The sequence below is a fragment of the Coptis chinensis genome, chromosome 2 (genome assembly GCF_015680905.1).
Source record: "Coptis chinensis isolate HL-2020 chromosome 2, ASM1568090v1, whole genome shotgun sequence".
In the NCBI taxonomy this organism is placed as follows: domain Eukaryota; kingdom Viridiplantae; phylum Streptophyta; class Magnoliopsida; order Ranunculales; family Ranunculaceae; genus Coptis; species Coptis chinensis.
This window is the reverse complement of record NC_141457.1, coordinates 41,592,549-41,614,504: the sequence shown is the minus strand read 5'-3', so window position 1 is coordinate 41,614,504 and position 21,956 is coordinate 41,592,549. Positions and strand designations below refer to the sequence as shown.

The following is a 21,956-nucleotide window of genomic DNA, read 5'->3' as shown; positions in this document are numbered from 1 at the left end:
CGAGATAAAGGAGCAAAAGTCGCCAGAACTTCGAATGCCATATCTTTGGACTCAGACCTCGGATTGAGGCCTACCTTATGTCAAAACGACCGGCTCGGAAAGAGCTTTGCAATGGTCCAAGCCTTGACCCAATCAGAGGAGCAGAAGTGGACGAAAAGTCTGTGGAAGCCAACTGCAGCTGAAGAGGCCTTTTTGATTTGAAAGAATTGGGTTTTGGGCCCGATTCTGCGCCCAACCCATGGCTCCAAGCCCATGCACGAATTTTGGATCTGGATGTATAAAACAAAAGCTTAGCTCTTTGTTAATGGTAGCTAGTTAGACCTAAATTAAGATATAGAATTATAGATCTAGTTTTATTAATTAAATTAAGTTTTAGTTCCATTTAAATTCTTGTTTTAGATTAAATCTCTGAATCATTGTTCTTGATTGATTAGATAAATAAAGTAGTATTTTTATCAAGTTGAATTTGTCATTTCCATTTTAGATCTAAATTCAATTCTTGTCATTGTTTTATTCCAAACCCATTAAATTAGATTCATTATTGCTAAATTAAGTAATTCTCAATTTCTCACATTATGTTTAGTTTAGATTCAATGGTAAATGTTAGATTGATGACTCAAGGCTAAACCTCCATTAGAGGGGTTGATGAAGCCTTGATGAAAACTTAGTTGTTTAGTATAGAAACATTGTAGAATCTATTCCACTATAGAAGGTAGGTGTTTAGCCATGAGAATGGGTGGGCGACCTCACATGCTAGTTAGTACTTGGTAGAAATGCCATGAAAACTAGGGATTAGACTCGGAATTCTTGCCGTGAAAACGTAAGAATCGAGATACCACAATCTATGCTAGGTCATTAAGTTAGATTCGAGGTGGATTCGATTCCCCTCTAATTCCTTTATCTAGAGTCAAACAATAGTATTTCCATAGCATTTGTAGTTAATTTCTAGTAATCATCTTAATTAAGTATCGTAGTATAATATTTCGTAAAGCTCTCATTGACTTAAGGGCGACTAGTTAGACTTAGAAAACAATCCGTGCTAGAGAACTAGGAGTGGAACGAACTTCGTACTCCATTTAGTGCAATTCGCATTGAGAGTAGAAGCTTTGATAATTAAGAGTAAAAGGATAAGTTTAGTTAACTTACGTTTGGATTCATCGTTCATCCCGTAGGTAAGCTATTCATTTTATCGTTATCATTTTATCATTATCATCCTGTCAGAAAAACCAAAATGGTAAAATATGTCAACCTTATTAAATTGCTGACTGTGAAGTTATACAACTACCAAATTCAGTGGGAAAAAAAATGTATTGGGCACTTTTTCTATATATAAAGAAAAAATATTAAACTACTGTTTCACGCAAAGCAGAGGGATTGCTTGTCCCAAGGGTTGTCTTGAAGTGTTCATTGTCACAGCCATGGAGTTGAGAATTTCAGCATCAATTGAATCATCTTCCAAGTCAATCACATCCATCTTTTCTATAATGCATTGAAGTGCAGATTCAGTGCAAAGAGCAGCGAGTCTGTCAGAAAAACCAAAATGGTAAAATACGTTAACCTTATTAAATTGCTGATTGTGAAGTTATACAACTACCAAATTCAGTGGGAAAAAAATGTATAAGGCACTCTTTATATATATAAAGAACAAATATGAAATTACTGTTTCACACAAAGTAGAGGGATTGCTTGTCCTAAGGATTGTCTTGAAGTGTTCATTCGTCACAGCCATGAAGTTGAGAATTTCAGCATCAATTGAATCATCTTCCAAGTCAATCACATCCATCTTTTCTCTAATGCATTGCAGTGCATATTCAATGCAAAGAGCAGCGAGATCTGCCCCGACATACCCATGAGTATCCTTTGAAATCCTTTCTAAATCAACCTATTTGTTGAGGAAAATGAAATTAACTAAATAGTAAAGTGTATAGTATCAAGCAGAGAACGAAAGCTAGGTGGCTGACTTACGTCCTTAGAGAGCTTCATGTTCTTTGTGTGAATCACGAGGAGAACCTCGGGCGTCCAATTTCATCTGGAACACCAATATCAATTTCCCTATCAAACTTCCCAAACCTTCTCAATGCAGGATCAATGTTGTTTGGTCGATTAGTCGCACCCATAACAATAACATGTGCTCGAGATTTCAATCCATCCATAAGCGTCAACAACTGAGAAACAATCCTCCTTTCACCTTCTCCATTTGTCTTCTCTCTTTTTGGAGCTATTTAGTATTTTAGTCTATCTCATCAATGAAAATTATTGATGGTGCATTCTTCTCAGCTTCCTCGAATGCCTTTCTCAGATTACTCTCACTCTCTCCAACCAGCTTGAACATAATCTCAGGGACATTGATGCAAAAAAAGAAGGCACCAATTTCATTTGCTTGACTCGGCAATCAATGTCTTTCCGAACACGGTGGGCCATAAAGTAAAATAAAATCCGGGGGCTTGACACCGATTGACTTAAAAAGCTGGGGATGAATATTAGGGGTTTGATGACGGGTTTTTTAGGTTTTTGCAAGGGTTTGTTTTGACATTTTAGGGAAGAACCGATCATTCAAACCCCCTTTCTTTTTTTTTTTTTGGTAGAAGTGACGAAGGTTTTGGACGGGGAAGAAAGGTTTTTTTATGGTGACCGAATTATTATTTTTTTTTTTTGGGTTTAGGTGTTTAACGTAAAATTCATTTTTTCTCTCCTGATTTCTCGTAATCCCCCTGTCGACGTGGACACCCTCGATGAGCTCTAAAAGGGACTGCTATTAGTGGACACCCTCAATGAGCTCTCCGCTGGGATCTACTACCAGCAATGATCTCTGATGGGACAAGACTAATACCCCTTCAGTTCTTTACCGGTTGAGTTGGCGTCACTTCCTACTTTCCCCTCTGTGATCTCACACCAGAAGCGATCTCCGATGGCCCAAGACTAATGCCCCTTCTATTCTTTCCTGATGGAATTGGAGTAATTTCCTATTTCCTTTGCAATCTAGCACCACCCGCAGTGATCTCCAACCCGATACTCACCAAAAGATAAGTCATAAAAATAATAATAATTGATTACCTTCACTTCCTCATAAAGCCTCTTCTCCCAAGCTAGCTAAAAGCCTTTCCAGTGTTGAGCAGTGACTCTTTAGGCCTCCCGATTCATCAATCGACGCTGCGTCGAGCCGATACTTAATTGCCAATAGTGGCTTTGATGTCCAACTTGAACTCAAATTACTCAACACACTACTTGAATGATAAACAGTTTCTGCCCAAACCAAAATAACAAGTAAAAATTAACTATAAGTTTGGACTAATTAAAATTTTAAACTAAAATTATCTTACTCTTTAACTGTCGAAAACTTTGATCAAGCTGAGCATGCCCCGTTTCAAGTCAATCAGAAACAGATTCGCCAGCAGAAGCAGCTTTATCAAAATATTCTTTAATAGCAGCAGTAATTTCAGCTAGATCTCTATGTCTTACAACCATCTTCATATCATTATCAGTCACTTCACTCCCAGCATTCCAACTAACAGATGACCCACCTTCATCAAACTTCTCCAGTCTCGACTCTCTATCCCCATCCTCATCCTCATCATCATTCCCTGTTTCTTCAGTATCAGATGAAGTAGTACTACTATAATGACCATCCCATTCACTACAATGTACTTCTTCTCGTTGTTCTTCGTCCAAATGATGATGGGCTTGTTTTGAATGATGAGTTTCATTGGAAGAATTCAGAATCTGGTGGTGAAAGTGGGTAGAAATTTTCCTAGTTCCAAGCTGAAGAAGATTGTGAAGGTGTAGTATCATAAGTAGTAGACAGTTTTGAATGGTGTTTAAACTTTTGAGGTGGTGGAGTTGAAGAAAGGCTAGATTGTGAAAGAATGTGAGGGAGTTTAGAAGAATGAATAGTGGGTGATAAGAAAAAAGAAGGTGGAACAGAGAATCTCAAGGATTGTTTGCTTTTTTTTTTGGGAACAGTCGTGGGTTTTTTAGGCGGGTTTCCATTCTAAGTGGGTGACATACATGGAGTTTTTTTTTTCCATTTTTTACGTAATCCCTTTTCTAATTTCTCGTGAGTAAATAGGGTACTTAAAATTTGCCGACGTGAACACCCTAAGAGCACAGCAAAAAAGACTGCTATTATATATGGGGAGGGATAGAGGCACAGTTACTGTAGCCACATTCTAGCAACAGTCTATCCCAGCTCTCCATCTGTTTTAATCTAATGGTCATGATGAAAAGTGTAATCACCAGTTTTCACTTAGAAATAAAAGGAGGGTATTTTCGGAAAGCAAAATTTACCAAAGCCCAAAACCCATTTTCTCTCCAAATCAGTTCGACCTTCTTCTCTCCAAAATTTGGTTCGATCAATTTCTCTAAAACCCTTCTTCACTGAAACGTCGACTCCTCTCTCTCCAAAGTCAGACGCCTCATGTAGGTAACTCTCTCTCTCCATAATGACCTCCGGAGTTCAATTTCCTTCAATTGCAGGTGACATTTCACTATGTTGGATACAATGAATCTGGTCGTCGCATTGATATCACATACTTGCAAGGCGCTCCAGCCAAGATTCGGATGGGCACCAATTCATTGGTTCCAGGTAAACCTTTCTTTTAATGTGTATCATGTTCTTTCTGCATAATTGTATTATCGGCTCTAAACGACATACTAACCTGAAGCAGGATTTGAAGAAGGAATAAGAGACATGAAGCCAGAAGACGCTTGTTCAAAGGACCTAAACTACTGGAAACACGACTCAGAGAATTAAAAGTTCTTAGCTGGTGTATTTTACTGAAAACTTTGATATTTGTCTCCAGCAACACTGATGGTCGATGGTCTTGTATTTTATAGGTTGGACCATCGACTTTTTCAGCTCAAAGCAATTTGAGGTGTTCGATGTCGAACTACTCAACATTCAAAACTGTGAAAGGATAACCATACTGGCTTTCTACTCGATGTTGTTGTTTGCAGTTGACCTCTGCCATCATGTTTCTTCAAGATCAATGCGGAGACGGCATTCTGAGTTTTGTTTTCAATTACACTTTGCATATAGGAATAATTAAGTAATTTAGGCGGTAATATTTCATCCGGACATTTCCATTTGTATGTGGAAAAGAGGATATTAGGAGATATTGAGCAATTATTACTTTTAGATAGTGAGTAAACTATCAATGAATTAATATGTATCCTCTTTAATTAATTAATTTATTTTTATAGATCAATGAGTTGATATCTGTATGGTCTATCTTCCTTTTAAAATATCAAAGTTATAGAATGTTAAAGTGAACAGTTGCAAAATGGAAATTGTTTTCTTAAGATGCTCTGTTCTTCGGTCTTCTGCGGTGACATCTCTAAGATCATTCTGGAAACTTTTGGCTAAGGTAAAAGGCTTGATTCTAGTTCTATATAACATATTTTGTTTTAGATTTTATGGTGTTGCTAGTGTGGAGTTTTTCTCTCTGATGCCCGAGAACCTCTGGTTGAGTCTGAGTGTTCTGTTAAAGTAATTACTGTTTGAGAAATATTCTATATAAGTTTGCACCCTAGTTGGTAAGAATTCAAAAAAAATTATGTCGTATAGATAATCTCTTTGATATGCTTCCTGAAGAATATAACTCACAAAAGCTGATAGAAAAGATGGGATCAATCTCAAAATCAATATTAGCTGTTCATGTTCGTCTTCCGTCTTACTTGATCTACAATGCAGATAAGTTCAAGTTCCTCCTCCCTAGAGAGTGTATACGATCTCAAGAATGACTCATAGTTGAGCTATCCCTGGCACAGAGGAAATGGTAATTTAGTACTATGCCATCATATTAGGTCTTCTGTCTTCATATGTTGTATCAGTACAAGAACCATAATCTGCTAGTTCACTCTTGAACAACTCGGCAAAATCTTCCCAATTTTAGTCAATTCCACATTCTTGCATGAAGCTTCAACTGAATTGCCCTCTTCTCCCACAAATTTTATATCTTGCATTATGATCCCTTTACATGGATGTGTTCTGCTGCAGTCAAAATTTCTGACCATACGAAGCACTTGTTCCTTTGATGTTCTTGTAGAAGACATTACTTATTAAGATAGCTTTCTTCCGGCGATCATGAATGCCGGTGCCCCGTGGAAATATCATCACTAGTCACTACCAATAGTAGAACCAAAGACTCAAAACCCCTTGACTAAGAACAATCACTTTTCGTAACAAATGACCCGTATATAGTATCACAGAAAACGATTTAGCGCCTCTAATCAAATCAAATCTTATATTATTCCAATCAATTCTTTCCTACAGTATGTTACTCAACTCAATTGGTATCATATACCAATATTACAGTATTTTAATAAAATAGGAAAGTTCTTCAAACTTCCATTACCATCTTCAATCTTTCATACTCTTGAAGGAAAATGCTATTCATTCATTCAAATACTACGCCTTAATTTTTTTGAAGAGAGGGTTTAAAATATATTGGGAAGTAAAACTCACGATCGGTTGCAAAGACCAGATTTCGAAAGTTATTTATGTATGGTCTAACTTGTTATGTTGGTGAAAAGTTGTTGCTAGCTAGGCGTAGGATATGTTCAAGTTCAATTTGAGATATGTATGTTAGGCATTGGATATGGTGTACTCTTTTTTTATCAAGTCCATCCTTGTGTTATTAGTAGCCAGCTAGAATGTGCTACGTCTCATCGTTATGCGTCTCAATTTTTATACGCCTCATCGTTATGCGGCTCTAGATTTGCAATGTTGCAATGGGAGTAGTTCAGCCATTTCAAAATAAACTTAAACTCTGTCAAATTTTATTCAATTCTATATTACAAATGAATACATGAGATGTTATTTGCATCTGCTTATTGTATCTCTGTAACTTTTGCAATCAAGTCGGTGAAATCTCCCCAAGTTTTGTCAACTTAATACTGCTGCATAAAGTTTTAGCTGATGCACCATTTTCTCCCACTAAATTAATAGCTTGCATCTTGATCCCTTGACATGGACGTGTTTTCTTTGCAGTCAAGTTTTATGGCCACTTGGAAGCACTTGTTCCTTTGATATTCTTGAACAAAACGCGTTACTTATCTGCCGGCTGATTTACGGGGAAAAAGACCAATCAAATTAGAACTATTTACAGGGTTGAATTATGGCATGAAGTTTCTTAGCTTCGGTCATTATAGGTACCTGCTCTTTACATGGATTATCCTGATCACAATAGTTTTGATCAATGATGATAGGATTCTTGACATCATTCATAACAATATTTTGGAAAACAATGTTTTTGGCGCTTCCAAAACCTCCCTGTGTTGTTTAGATATAAAAAAAACACTGTTATTCATATATGTATCTACCTATTTAGGTATGCATCTAGGCAAATAAGCGCATACAATTGTTCTTGCAAAATCTTCAATAGAATTGAACTTCTATCTACCTGCCAAGTCTTAATTCTGACTCCGTTTGTTGTTCTTGACAAGGTTGCAGTATCTATGATTATGTCTGAAACTTGTTCTTCGGAATTGCCGGCTCCTACGCTTCCAATGCTGGGAAGAAAACATATCCAAACTGTTAGTAACTGAGAATCGGATACAACATATCCAAACTGTTAGTAACTGAGAATCGGATACCTGATTCCATGTCCTGGTCCACAATTAATGTTTGTAGCTTGAACTTTTTGAGATCCGCTTACTATAGAGATACAATCGTCACCTTAACATCATAAAACATTCACTGAATCAAAATCATGCATGATGTGGTAAACAAAAACTTAAGGCACTGGTTGGTAGTTGGTACTATGCAAATATTTGTCACTCCATGAATGTGCACAGCCTAAAACTCTACAGACCCTCAAATTTTTGCGCCGCATCAGAATACTAAGAATTTTTCCAAGAACAAAGAGAAATATCCACTAAATATTTGGAGAAGCCATCTAGATATTTCAATTCAACGTTTGGGAATTTGTGACATTGCATCATAATACTATTTTCCATAGAGGCAAGGTCAAAACTCAATGTTTCAAAGGGCCATGCAAACAGCTCTCTTGAATACTGCATATATGAATTACATAGTATTGGGTACATTTTCAATCATTAGTAATTTAGTATACCTGTACCAATTACACTGTTAGCAATTTGGATGTTTCGTGTTTCCGTGACATGAATTCCATCAGTATTGGGGCTTTCTTCAGGTGCAGTTACTTGGAGATTGAGTGCTTAAACATTAACACATTTCTAGAAAACAAGATGCATTTAGAGAAATTGATCGACGTTTCAGTGAAGAAGGGTTTAGAGAAATTGATCGAACCAAATTTTGGAGAGAAGAAGGTCGAACTGATTTGGAGAGAAAATGGGTTTTGGGCTTTGGTAAATTTTGCTTTCCGAAAATACCCTCCTTTTATTTCTAAGTGAAAACTGGCGATTACACTTTTCGTCATGACCATTAGATTAAAACAGACGGAGAGCTGGGATAAACTGTTGCTAGAATGTGGCTACAGTAACTGTGCCTCTATCTCTCCCCCCATTATATATATATTATAAATATATATCTCTATTAGTAAAGTACACCATAATTAACCTGACCTTTTAAATTAGACCAACCTTTTATCTACTACTAAATACCCTTGATTAGATATTAAAATAAAATATTCAATGCCTTTAAAAAGGACTATTCTATCATTTCAACTTTTATTTCCATTTATACCCTTAAGTTATAACACCATCACAAAGGAGTTTTGTGTAAATTCAGGTTGAAAACCAAATGCACGCACTATATGACTATATGAATTGTACGCCTATATTTATTAGTCATTAATTAAGACTTAAATTACCATAAATACATTAATCATTTCCCTTTTCGTCTCCCTCTCAATCTCTACGTATCCCATCTTTTTTTGCAAACAGGAGGTAAAAAAAAATCTTATTATCTCTTGCCTCTCTTGAAATACTTGGGATCAACAGTCTTCTCTTCTCTGTCTCTTAAATTAAAAAAAAACCTATAATCACTTAACCTCCGGTCTCTTAACCTCAACAAACAATTCAGAAACTTAGCTACATAGCTACGATAGTAAAGATTGGAAGCTTCAACTCTTGCCTCCAATTGCACGAATAACCTTGATGGACACCGATGTTGAGGGACGTAGAGAAACTACCCAACTGCTGCTGATGAATGCGAGTCGCCGGTCAAGAAGTTGATGGATTCTTTCAACCCTTCACTCAAAATGGACAAAATGGTTACTTTGGTTAGCTCTGACGGATATGAATATGAATCTAGATCTTTTGTGTGATTACGTGCATGATTTAAAAAGTGGAGATTGCAGCTACCAATATAACATATTATGGCCAGTGATATATAGACTGGTTAGGGTGTTGTCATATGTGTTCATCGAGTGATTGGCTTAACGTTATAGTCTTATAGACTACCCACTTTGATTCTGTTTTTAATGTGGACTCTTGGCAAGACAAAATAAAGAACCAACACTGGAGAGTAAACAATCACTTACGTTGCCGCTTATCTCAGTCCCAACAACTTCCATCATCGTCTACTCTCACTATAACAGCCACTGCTACCTCCTCTCTCTCTCTCCATATAATCCATAAGTGATGTGATGGGGAATCCCTCTCAACATGGTTAATAGGAGCAAAGCATTGACTAGAACTTTTCTTCGATCGGACGCAATCATCTCGAGAAACCCCCATTTATGATGTTCTTTGGGGCTTGAGTTCCTCCGTCGTAACTTGCAAGGGTAGTCTCATTTCCATTGCCTTGTGAACTTCTTGCCTTAATAACCTCGGCGCTTTGACGAGAGACAAATTCTCTTCAACTTTTATGTTTTTGATCATCACATGACGGATTATAGTTAGGTGAGAGGCAAATTATTGGAGCTTGTGAGTGCAAAAGTAGTAATATATAGTTTGCAGTCTTTGACCATCTCTTTTTTTTTTCGTTCTACTTATCGCTTTCGATTGGATTTTTCCTCTTTTTTTCGGTGTTCTTCATTTTAAGTTTCTCTACAAGAAGTCGCTTCTTTACAATTTTTGCACGTTAAGAGTTGTATTTTTAAGAGCACGTTATCATTTGTATTTGTACATTCTCGATTATCACACATTAGATTATTTGGTTTGATGAATAGTTGTTGGTGAAATTAAAATGAGACTGTGTTGTTTTTTTTGTTATGATAGCTTCCCTTTCATAACTTTTTTTATTACTCTAGCTTTTTTTTTTACTGGTACATGATTTTGATGATTTTGTTTACCATTGTTGATGCCGTTGCTTCTTTTCTCATTATTTGTATAAATAAGCGTCTTCAAATTGAGAGGTGGAGATTTCCCAACACTTATATCCCTTTCGAAGATGTCCTTTAGAACACTAACACATCTGAAGTATTTGATTTTTAGTACTGATGTACAAGGGATGGAAGAAGAGCTGGTGCCTTGCCTATAACTCCATTGAGCTGGAAGTAAGCTTTAAAGTCAGTTTAGTTCAAGTGTTGCTTGCGAATCAGGTTAGGCCGTCATGTATCAGAGGTAAAAATTCCTACCTTCTTCCATAGCTTATCCCTTAATAGGGCTTCTTATAATATTAGTTTTGAAACCGGGGGTTATCGAGTTGTTCATAATTGGAAAGAGGTTAAATATTTTTGGTGTGAAATCACGCACTAGGCCAAGACAGGGGAGAAAAGATTAATTATTTTGCCAACTGGCTGTGAAATTCGTATAAAAAATGAACCCACGGTCTAAATGGATATGGAAACTATGGTGTTTAATTAGTTGTTTAAGTATGTGATTGGCAGCAATTTCCATTCTTTTTAGTGGCTTCCAAGAATTTTAGAGTGCTTTGGATACTTAAAGTTCAAAGCATTCTACAGGTATTTTTCCACCAATTGTTTCTGGTTTATTTTAAATTATGCACGACATATAGGTTTGTGTATGGAAAAAAAATTTTATATTAAAATTGTTATTGTACGGTATGAGTGTCTTAGGTGTGTTGTTGCTTTGGGCCAAGGTAAGTGTTATCTATTCTGTCAATTGTGTTTATGGACAATCTTTTCTTCTTCGGCTATGGTTATATACTACTACTACAAATAAGAGGTTGTACCCTCCTCCAACACTTTTTGAGGCCCTTTCATTTATCTTCTCTACTGTCTTAATAGTGTTAGTATGTAATAGAACATTTCTTATCAGAGAGTATCAACCGTTACTATGGCCTTCACCCTCTTACCATGTATCTGATTTTACCACATATAGGCACCTATTGTTAGTGGAAGAGAGCCTACGGCTTCTGAAGATGAGAGAAAGTTAGGCGTTGAGCGCTCTAAAGAGCTAAGTGGAAAAGTGAATCAGGTAAGTTTCTAAGAAAGAAAATATTTACATATAATTTTGTTCAAGATTGTGACTCTATTAACTCAAAATTGTTATTGTTGTGAATTGCACAATATTAGTAGCTTGTAATAGGTTTACGAGGCAGAATTTTTTACCCCTTGTGACCTGTGGATATGTTTTTCAGTTTATACTTAGAAGGACGAATGCTTTGCTGTCAAATCACTTACCACCAAAGGTATGTGTCTTGCTTTGCTCTTAATTTGATAGTTGAACTGTTGGTTCTAAGTTTTAGATGTCATAATATTTTCTTTATGGTTGTACCAAAGCAGATAGTGGAAGTTGTTTGTCGCAAATAAACCCTGATGTCAAAAATTTCTTAAATTGATTCCAATTACGTCAATAGTCTTTTAGTGTTTCATTTTTCATTTGTGTAATTCCTTTTTGAGCAGGGTTCTGGAAGGGGTCCATGCTTCTTTTGTGGAGTCGGTGCCCTTTAAGTATATTACTCTCTTCACAGTCTTCCAGTTGATATACCTTCTCATGTGTTTTGGCATAACATTGATACCTATTGCTGGAATATTATTCCCTTTGCCATTTTTTCTTCTTATAAGCATAAGAGAGCACATTCTTCCGAAGCTGTTTCACCCAAAACACCTGTGGGAATTGGATGCTGCTGAGTATGAGGAAATTACTGGTGCAACACGTCGCAGTCTCAGCCTCTCATTCAAGGTGCACTGTATCAATTATTAAATTGGTCATATTACATATAGTTGGGTTACAAAAGGTTTTTCATTTCAGTGTATAGTCAAAGAATTCAAAAAATATCTTCCACATAACGGCAATGTCAAACCTGCAAAAAATATCTTGGATAGGGTGAGAATAGGTGGGGTAGGCTTACACCATAGAAACAACCACAAAGCTATCTGTGTACATTTAAAAACTGGATAAGTTAAACGACATACTATAAGGGTTCAGCTTAGAACGCTATGTTTTTTTCACTTGAAATAGATGGTGACAACTGTAAGAGCTATTCACTTATTTATAGGCAGGACAAAAGAGGTACTAGCATCTGCGACATTTTTCAATTAAGATAACAAGAAGAGAAGGGATAGTTGTTGATTCCTCTTATATGAAACTCTTCTTACTAATCACTCAGGCCTCTGGTATCTGTTGCTGTTTTGAATGTTTTCATGGTGGCTACTCTGAAACTGTAGGAAACAAATTTCAAATCTTAGGTTCTTCCATGTCGGTGATATTGTATGTTGAATGACATCTTAAAAAACACTCCACCTTACTATGATTTCTTCACACTGTACAGTTCAAAGTGAGATACTCTTTAGTCTTTACTAGCTACAGAAGTTCAGTTTTGGGTCAGCGTATCAACTGGTTTATCCACATTACTGGTTTGGAAAAAGTTTACTTTGCAAGAGAAACTTTGCTCAGCTTCACTTTCTTGGAAATGATCTATAAAGAAAAAATATTATGTTTAGGATACGACTACTCATGATCTCTGAAATCAAGAGGAGTCAACATATCACTTGGTGATAAAATGTAACTTTAACCCTCAATCTTCATTTTGTGGTTGTATAGAATTTTGTTCATTAGTTTCTATTGCATAATGCCATGGTACGTACACACTCCCATAAATTTTTTTTGTGTGCTTTCTCTCAAAATTTGCTGCTTCCAAAAACCCCAATTTGAAAATTAATAAAAAATGGCGAAGAAGAAGACTTGGTGTTTTACGGAACCCCAATTGAGCGTGAAGAAGATATAACAAGTTGAAAAAGAAGATTCTTTTTGCTGGCCGGTCGGTCAATTACGTGCCGTTGTACCCTGGCAACAAGAGGTATTTTTTTTTTCTCTTCAAATTCCGATTTAATTGTATGAACAGTTCTTTGTGATGTGTTTTTTTAAGAAATTTGGTTGTAGATTGGAACTCTGTTCAGCAAGGATGAAGTCATATTGATCACTGTTGAAAAGGATGAACTCTGTTCAAGACCTTTGTTCCACTATTGAATTCGGCAAGTTAATGTCCTGAAGTCCCTTGCTCCAATCATTTTACATTAAAGAGGTTGAAAGTGAGTGGGGATGATTTCGATACATTTTCTGAACCAGGTTGGTCTTCTGAATTTAGACCATCTACTGAATTTTCAGATATAGGCGTTGTTTGGGATGAATCTAGAAAGGATTGTAGTGGTTTTATGAAAAAGTTGGTGGTTTTGAGAGGGGGAGCAGAAGACGCAAAGTCGGGAGATGACATGTTTGATGTGCATATGGCAATTGGCAGGGTTTTGTATGAGCTCCATTTGTTTATAGATGCTTTAGTGAGTTTCAATAGGTCTTGCGAGCTTCAACTAGAGAACTTTAAACCGCATTTTCGTGCTAGGAATTGTTTGTATATTCTTGGGAAATGGGGAGAAGGAAAGGAGGAATTTCTATTGGCATTAGAAGCGGCGCAACGCGGTGGTAATCACTCATCTTACCTTCTTCCTCAAATTCATGTTAATCTCGAAATTTCTCTAGAAGGGGAAGGTATGGCTTTAAGTGCTTGTGGGCATTATAGAGGGGTTGTACCTTTTTGCCCAACTCATTTCAGGGTTATGAAGCTTTTAGGTCGTGCGGTTTCTGGAGTAGGGGAGTATAACGCAGCTGAAAAGGCTTTGGCAAAGGCTATTTTCTTGAAGTCAGCTTATGCCGATGCACGCTTTGATCTAGGGTCGACTTTGCATGCAATCAAAGAAGATGAGAGAGCCATTCAGGAGCTTCAGAAGGCAATTGATTTGAAGCCTGAGCATATTGACACATTGTACAATTTGGGTGGACTTTATATGAATATGGGGAGGTTTCAAAGAGCTTCCGAGATGTATACCAGGGTTCTAGCTATTTTGCCAAATCATTGCCGGGCACAGCGTAACAAAGCTGTAGCTTTGTTAGGGGCTAATGAGGTGAGGGAAGCGGAAAAAACCTTGAAAGAGGCTTTTAAGATGACTAACATGGTTGAGTTGCATGATGCAATTACTCAGATGAAGCAAATGCAGAAGAAGCCTGCCAAGGGGAAGGATTTTGCTGTTGTGGAGCCATCAAATTTTAAGAGGGTGTATGAAGAGACTACAAGTAGGGAAGACTTGGCCAATGCCCTTTAGATCAGAGCCTTTCAGAGGCTCACCAGATTGGGTTTCTGCTATGTAGATTTCTTGATGAAGGAAATAAGCGAAATGAAGGTTCCAGTTTCCTATGCTCGCACCGTTAGCCTTGAGAAATATGTCCGGGAGTCTGCACTGGAGGCAATCCTCCACAATCTGCTTCATTTTTTGAAGCCTGAAACGTTCCAAGGGGCTGTAAAAGCTATTAACAAGAGAATTCTATCTGTATTGAATAGTTGGGCATCAAGTAAGGTGGACTTGGGCATGTTATGTGCTCTTCTTGCTCCCATTTGCAGTGGTCCCCCAGAGCAGCGCAAGCGGACAGTTTCAGATGCTCTCCTGTGGCGATATGTTGGTGAAGGTAGTTTAGTGGTTAAGAAAGTAGATGCCATGAGATATATCGAATTGCTTAGAGCAATTTACCGCCCTTCTCAGTCGACCGATAGAACGTCGGAATTTTATGGAGAAGTTGATGTTTCAACAGTTTCTTTTTCCAAGTTCCTGTAGATGTTTGATAATCCGGATTGTGGATTTGGGATCATGGACACCCTGGTTAATCTTGATAATGGAGACACAATCCGTTACTGCAATTTTTCTTGCTCTGTGTGCCACTACCTTATTACTAGGTCCTGCTTCAAGGAAACAAAATCTCACTTCAATCTATGTAGTAAATGCTACAGTGAAGGGAAGGTGCCTGGCTGCCATCAAGTCGGTTGAGTGTAGCTTCAAAGAGTATGGGAATGAGGTCAAGCAATTAAAGATAAGTTCACTATCTTAAATTTGCATTCTAGAAGTAGCGGTCGGGGAGTTTCATAAATACCCCCGCGGTATTAACCTACCAATTTATTCAACGTGCGGTGTGCATTATAAATTTTGTTTTGTTTGATCGTCATTTGTGCCCTTTCAGAAGAGGTATATCCTTGGAATAATATGTTATGTAGTCCCATCTTTTTTTATTGATGACTCCAATATAGCTTCATCATTAGCGGTTCTGTTTGAAAATCAATGTAATATTCTCGCAGGTGTCATGTTATTCGGTTATTAAATAGCTTTGCTTGAGCTTCGGTTAAACTTTTTAGGCGTAGAGCCTTTTGCTCCTAAAAGATTCTCCTCCTCGCAAGATGCCTAGATCCTTCCGGCAGCCTAGATCCTTGACACTAAATTCATGACATTGAAACACTAAATTCTAGCACCGGTAGTCCTTATTTGGTCATCATGACCTAAGCCTTATTTTGCAGCCACTTAAATATAATGACTTTTGATCTTATTCGACAAGAGCTCATTTAACGGGCTTAGATCGCCCCGGTTTACATTTACATGATTAAAGGTTCAAGAACCAAGAAAATTGCCTCGCTACAAATCATTCCTTGTGTAGGACATTCATTAAAGTTTACTCGCCAAGATTCTATCTAATGGAAGGAACATTCCAGGACGTCCAAGTTCTTCATGCCTTTGCTAATCTTGTGTAATCATGTGTACATGTAGTACACTTTATTGGTTCGTTGATGTGGAGTCTGCCTTGATGCCTTCGCAATGGTATCGTTGTTTGAGTCGTGTTCAAACTAGAGATAAAATTGTACCAGTTAAGTGTACTGGACCTCAGCTGGTTTCTCTAGCACCAACAAAAGATGCGTCTATTGGAAGAGGTTTCCCTTCTGCTATTAAAACTCACATGGAGAGCCAACGTAATGGGGGATAACTTATTGAAAACAATAACACATTTGTGAACTCTCAATCTGAAGTCCCCCCATTGGTGGGATAGAGTTAGCACACCGCAACTGGAGAGTGGGGCCTCTGTGCTACAGAACGAACCACAGGTATGAACATTTATTCAGATACTCATCTGTAAATCTCATTCATACTTGAATCTGTACATACCTTGCTTTATGCCTTTCTATAACTGTTTTTTATTTACTATACTTCATCTAAATCAATTAGCATGTTGTTAATCAAGAGTTCCTGAAGTTTCATAGATTGTCACAACACGTGACTAGAATCAGGTTTCCTATTTAATTAGGTGGTCTAATAATTGTGAGTTCAAGACACAACACACGTACGTACACACTCTCCTATAACAATTTATTGTGTGCTTTCTCTCAAAATATGCTAGCTTCCAAACACCCAAATTTGAAAATTAATAAAAAATAGCAAAGTAAAATTATGTTTACACTTTTCGACAAGTTTTGTTTAACATCGCGTGCATAGCACGTGCATCTTGCTAGTATATATAAAGATATTAGACTTTAAACCGTCAGTACGCCAAATTGAGTATGGTCAAATTGTTTGCCTTTTGAATATGGCGAGAATACCCCTATACAATATCTGTCCTTTGATGTTTGACAATTAGAACCTCAAGGAATAGGGATAGCATAATTAAGTTCATAGTGTTTCGTTTGCCACGTGCCTACCCTGTGATTGAGTCATTGTAATCTTAAAACATCAAACAGTTGATATTTCATTTTACACATCTCAAGTTCGGCCCAATAACAGATCGAAGCCCAACATATCAAAGCCCAATAGTTATAAGTGGGTTGACACAAACCCATTTACTCTCCACTTTCACCCGTTTCCAACCAGACCAGAGCACACATCCAAACAGACGAAAACACACATGCGTACCCTCCAATCAACTCATCCTCCTACTATTAAACATCAAATCTCTCATAATCCTAATAAATGAAGACCACTTGCAGTGGGTTTCAATGCTTTCTGTTTTCGGCAATTTTCTTGGAACTAAGCTCTCATAGCCTTCACCAGTTTGTTATCGAAACTAAAATTGAAATAACTTACATTCCCTGATCAAAAACAAAAACAAGAAGGGGCCGAAACCAAAATAAAATACATGGATGAACTACCAAGAACAAATAAAAACCCAATCAATCTAACGGTGGTGAGATCGGTGATGAACATACATGAAACTAGATTGGTTATGAACCAAAACCAATCATGAAATCGGTGACGAGAGAACTCGAGCGGGCGGGTTTTGAGTGTTGAAGTATGGGTTCTGAGAAAAAAACCTGGGTTATGAGTTCTGACTTCTGACGAACAGAGAAGATGAGTGAAATTATCGAGACGAGCAAACGGATACCAAAATCAAATAACATTATCGAGACGAGCAAATGGATACCAAAATCAAATAACATTATCGAGATGCGCGAAATCAAACAAATCTAAGGGTCACTTGCCTAAGATTCTAATAACCCTTCATATTGTTACATCATTTTGTTACACGTGTCTAATAAATTATTCTACTAGTGACACGCGGCGGGTATTATGGCCCTATCAAAACAACAAATAGGTTGACTATAGTGAACGGAGTGGACTGACAGTCTACTAGCATAATTAGAAGAGAACGAATGTGTGGACACGGAATTTCTGTCCACAGGACACCATTAGCTAAGTGTACCACGTCTCCTATTTGACTAATTGGACAAAACAAATTTGACATGTCAGTTTCTCATTTTTTTTATTTTTTTTTCTTATAACAAAACAAAAACTAAATAAAATAAAATAAAACTAAATAAGTGAAAATAAAACACGACTCACCAGAAGTAAATAGTCTTTGTCTATTATTTTCTCTATAGCTGCTCTTCCAAAAGATGAGGTCACGAAGAACAAATGATCACCTCTCTTTGGTAACAAGAATTTTTTCCACCAAATTCTCGTATCTCTTATCTTTATAATATTTTCTAGTTTCAAATTTGTTTTGAAGCATTGATTTACGGGTTGAAACATTTGGATTTGTAGCGTAGTTCTACAAGATACCCCAAATTTGTTTGACAAAATGTCTTACTAGCCTTTTTTTTCCTACTAATGTCTCACTGGTTCATTTTAAGAAAGTTATTTCTTGTTTTTTCAATTTATATTTAATGTTCATATTAGATGGATGAAAGAGAATTTGCTATTGAAGATAATTCAGTTGGTTCAGAAGAAGTTGTCGTCGAAGAGTTGATTCCAAAAATGGGAATGCTCTTTGACAGTGTGAAAGAGGCATATGAATGCTATAATAAATATGCAAGATTGGTTGGGTTTAGCATTAAGATAAAAAGGACAAACAAACATCGTGGAAATCATACTAAAATAGTGTTTCAGACACTTTGTTGTTCTTGTGAAGGCGCGTGTACACAAAGGTCAAGACTCCTACAAAAAAAGAGAGAAGAGAGACGATTCGGTTGTATGGCCAAATTTCAGACTACGCTTAACAAAGAAGGAAAATATGTGTTGTCCAAGCTCATAGTGGAACACACTCATGGCCTTGTCCCGCCATCATGTTCCTATTTTCTTAGGTCTCACATAGGTGTCAAAGATTCTCAAGCTGGAATTATGAAAACAAAATGCGAGATTCTAGACTCAAACCAGCAGATATCTATTATTACTTTTGTTCAGAAGCTAGGGGAGCTGAGAACTTGAACTTCATCAAATCTGATTGTAACAATTTACTGCAAAGGGTGCGTGAAGAGAAAAAAAAAGGGTGATGTAGTTTGTCTTATTGATTTTTTCATGCAAAAGAAATAAGAAAACAAACATTTCTTTTACTCTTTTTTTACTAACAAAGAATGTGAGCTTCGTTGTGTCTTCTTTTGTGATGCATTGTCCAGGCGAGATTATGGGTTGTTTGGTGACGTGATTTGCTTTGATACAACTTTTCGAATAAATAACTATAATTTGGTTTGTGCACCGATAGTTAGCGTTAACAACCATGGGCAAACTGTAATATTTGGGTGTGGCTTGTTAGAAGGTGAAACAAGTGATGTTGTTATTTGGATGCTTAGAACATTTTTAGAAGTTATGGGAGGAAAGCAACCAAAGACTATATTTACTGGTCAGTCCCAGGCTATTGCAAAAGCCATCAATGTAGTATTTCCAGAAGCACGCCATGGATTGTGCTTGTGGCATATCTTAAATAATGGAGGAAAGCATTTGGGGAAACTAATTGGTGAATTCCCATAGTTTCCACAACGGTTCAAGGACTGCATATACAATCCAGAGACAGAGGAAAATTTTGAAAAGAGTTGGAAATTGTTGCTTAAAGATTATGGTTTGGAAAGGAATGACTGGTTGATTGCATTGTATAAATTGCGCCACAAGTGCATGCCCGTGATTTTTTTTGTGCGGGTATAACTACAACGCAAAGGAGTGAAAGCATTAATAGGTTTTTAAAAAGTTATTTTACAAGTAGTACCATTCTTCGAGAGTTTGTGGACCAATACAACAAAGCAATGGCCAGTCGACGTCAAAGAGGAAAGGAGGCTGATAATAAGACACAACAAACTAGACTGAACTTGTAGTCCAAGTGGTTGGTAGAATCTGAAGCATCAAAGGTTTATACACAAGAACTACGTTTCATTTTTTTCAAGATGAGTACAAAAAAACTTGATCTTCGTTTGACATTGGAGAAGGAAGAGGATACCATTCATACTTATGTAGTTGCAGAAATGGGAAGGAAAAGGAGCCGTACAGTTACTTTTAATGTAACTAATAAGTCAGTGCAATGTACTTGTAGAAAGTTTGAGTTTCATGGGGTTCTTTGCTGTCATGCTTTAAAACTCTTTCGTGACTTAGATTTTTCAAGTTTACCATCTCAATACTATTTGAAGAGATGGACTAAGAATGTAACAGATGAGGTTGTCTATGACTCCTATGGAGAAGCAATTCCATGTGACATTGATCCAGAATCCACTGCTCGCTACAATGAGCTTTCACATATTTCACAAAAACTTGTTGCTAAAGGTGCGAAATCTGAAACTTTACGTATGATTATGAAATCAAAGATGTTACAAATAGAGGCTGAGGTGGATGCAATTGAGAACTGCGAGGAAGAAACTAGAACAAGCTCAAAGAAAAGAAAAGGTGTCCCTTAAGGAGGTCGAAAAAAAAAGGTGATTCGAAAGAAATGGGTAAATGTATACTTTGAGTTTTGTTTAACTTATTTGCATTTTAATTTACTTTGTTCGGAAATAAATTTATAACGTGGTTTGTTGTTGCAGATGACAAAGGAGAAGAAAATGTGGCTATGCAAAATCCTCAAGGAGGGTCATCAACCTTGAATCATCCCACTGAGGTCATAGTTCACTTCACCCAAGTTCGATGTTCTTATGTTTCCATGTACTCTAATATCTAAGTGTATGTTATTTTATTATATAGGGGGGCATGCCTAATTTTGTTGATGGTACTAGAAAAGAAAATATGACCACATCACACATACAGGCCAGGGAAATACATTAGCCTTGAACAAATCTAGTCAGGAAGGAAATCATAACAGTTCAATGCCAAATACCATGGAAGATGGACAAGTTAAAAACCCACTAACAAGAAGAGGTCCAGGACGACCTAAAGGAGGAGGTCGAATAAAGGGTTGTTTGGAGAAAAGACCAGGAAAGAAGAAAGACAGTTCAAAAGAAATGGGTAAATGCATGTTCTTAGTTAACACGAATTTATGTGCATCTTAGTTAAGTTTGTTCACAAATAAATTTACAATGCGGTTTGTTTTCACAGATGGCAAAGGAGAAAAAAATGAGGCCATGCAGATTGCACAAGGAAGGTTGTTAACCTTGAACCAGCCCATGGAGGCCATACTTCATTTCATAGAAATTCTATTTTTTTACGCTTACAGGTGCTTCGACATCTAACAATCTAAGTTGCATGTTATTTTATCATACAGGGGAACATGTCTAATTTTGTTGGTGGTACTAGAGAATATAATAGAACAACATCACATATACAGGGATAAACCTTAGCCTCAAACCAACCTAGTCAGGTTATTTTTTAAGTACTTCCCATATGCAATCTCTAAATGTTTCTGATTTTTCTAATTAATTAGAAGTATAATCTTATTGCATGTATTGGCACTTAGTAAGCTTGAACTTTTTTTTGTAGGCATCTATTACAAATATCCAAGAGTATCGAGCCCCTGTGCGAAGATTAGATTTTCCATATTGATCAAAATAATACGGTTTGGGATGATGGACAAATATTTTGTAAATTTTTGTTTTGTGGTATGTTTTTGGTAGATTTAACTGGATGCCCTTTTGTGAATTGAAGTGAATCGATTTCTGTTTGTAAATTGCCTATGGCACCTGTATCCATGTTTAGAGAAGCTCAAGTGCACATTTGGAGGTGCAGATCAAGTTGCGGCATGCTACAAACTTGGAAAACAATGAGCAAATATTTAAGTGTTTTATGTGGGAAGACCTCTTAGAATTTTTATTGTAAAAAACTATTTTCATATCAATATATTGAGCCAATAAATTTGCTCAACAAGTTTAGAATTCTTATTGTAGATCGATTTATTTATATGTATGTGCGTGCTCACGTTTGTGTTTCTGCTACTCAGATAGTATGTCTTGCTAGTACGTCTATTATTGGAGAAACTAACTACAAGCTATTCTTAAGAAAGCCTTTCTCGCACTGGGAGACCAGCTGACATGGCTCATCATAAGTAAATTTGGAAAGATAGTTTGGAAATTCAAAATTCACGAATCGATAGATTTACAATGCAACGCGATTGAATCCAAAACATTGTTGTTATGT

The 21,956-nt window shown here is 36.8% G+C and overlaps 1 protein-coding gene and 2 pseudogenes across 3 annotated transcripts; 2 read left to right on the top strand and 1 right to left on the bottom strand.

Moving 5' to 3' along the window:
- Positions 1–5,847: 5,847 nt before the first annotated feature.
- Positions 5,848–9,660, bottom strand: LOC147516078 (polygalacturonase-like; annotated as a pseudogene).
- Positions 9,661–10,069: 409 nt separating this feature from the next.
- On the top strand, positions 10,070–13,061 carry LOC147516077 (boron transporter 4-like). Of its 3 annotated transcripts, none has more exons than XM_086594535.1 (5): positions 10,070–10,488; positions 11,209–11,304; positions 11,468–11,518; positions 11,733–12,012; positions 12,602–13,061. In XM_086594535.1, the coding sequence occupies exons 3-5, from the start codon at positions 11,487–11,489 to the stop codon at positions 12,788–12,790; spliced, it is 501 nt and encodes a 166-aa protein (XP_086450661.1). In that variant the 5' UTR covers positions 10,070–10,488; positions 11,209–11,304; positions 11,468–11,486; the 3' UTR covers positions 12,791–13,061. The 3 variants fall into 3 exon arrangements, with proteins under 3 accessions (XP_086450661.1, XP_086450663.1, XP_086450662.1); XM_086594537.1 differs by having other exon boundaries at positions 10,070–11,304; positions 11,733–11,780; positions 11,895–12,012; XM_086594536.1 differs by lacking the exons at positions 10,070–10,488; positions 11,209–11,304 and having other exon boundaries at positions 11,320–11,518; positions 11,733–11,780; positions 11,895–12,012.
- LOC147516076 (putative TPR repeat-containing protein At2g32450 pseudogene) lies at positions 12,998–15,204 on the top strand (annotated as a pseudogene).
- The last annotated feature ends 6,752 nt before the right edge of the window (positions 15,205–21,956 follow it).

Bases quoted from the DNA above. Each gene is read 5' to 3' on its own strand.
- LOC147516077 (XM_086594535.1), top strand. From the start codon at position 11,487: ATGCTTTGCTGTCAAATCACTTACCACCAAAG. The intron at 11,519-11,732 runs GTATGTGTCTTG...CTTTTTGAGCAG, and splicing joins CAAATCACTTACCACCAAAG to GGTTCTGGAAGGGGTCCATG. The intron at 12,013-12,601 runs GTGCACTGTATC...CACACTGTACAG, and splicing joins GTCTCAGCCTCTCATTCAAG to TTCAAAGTGAGATACTCTTT.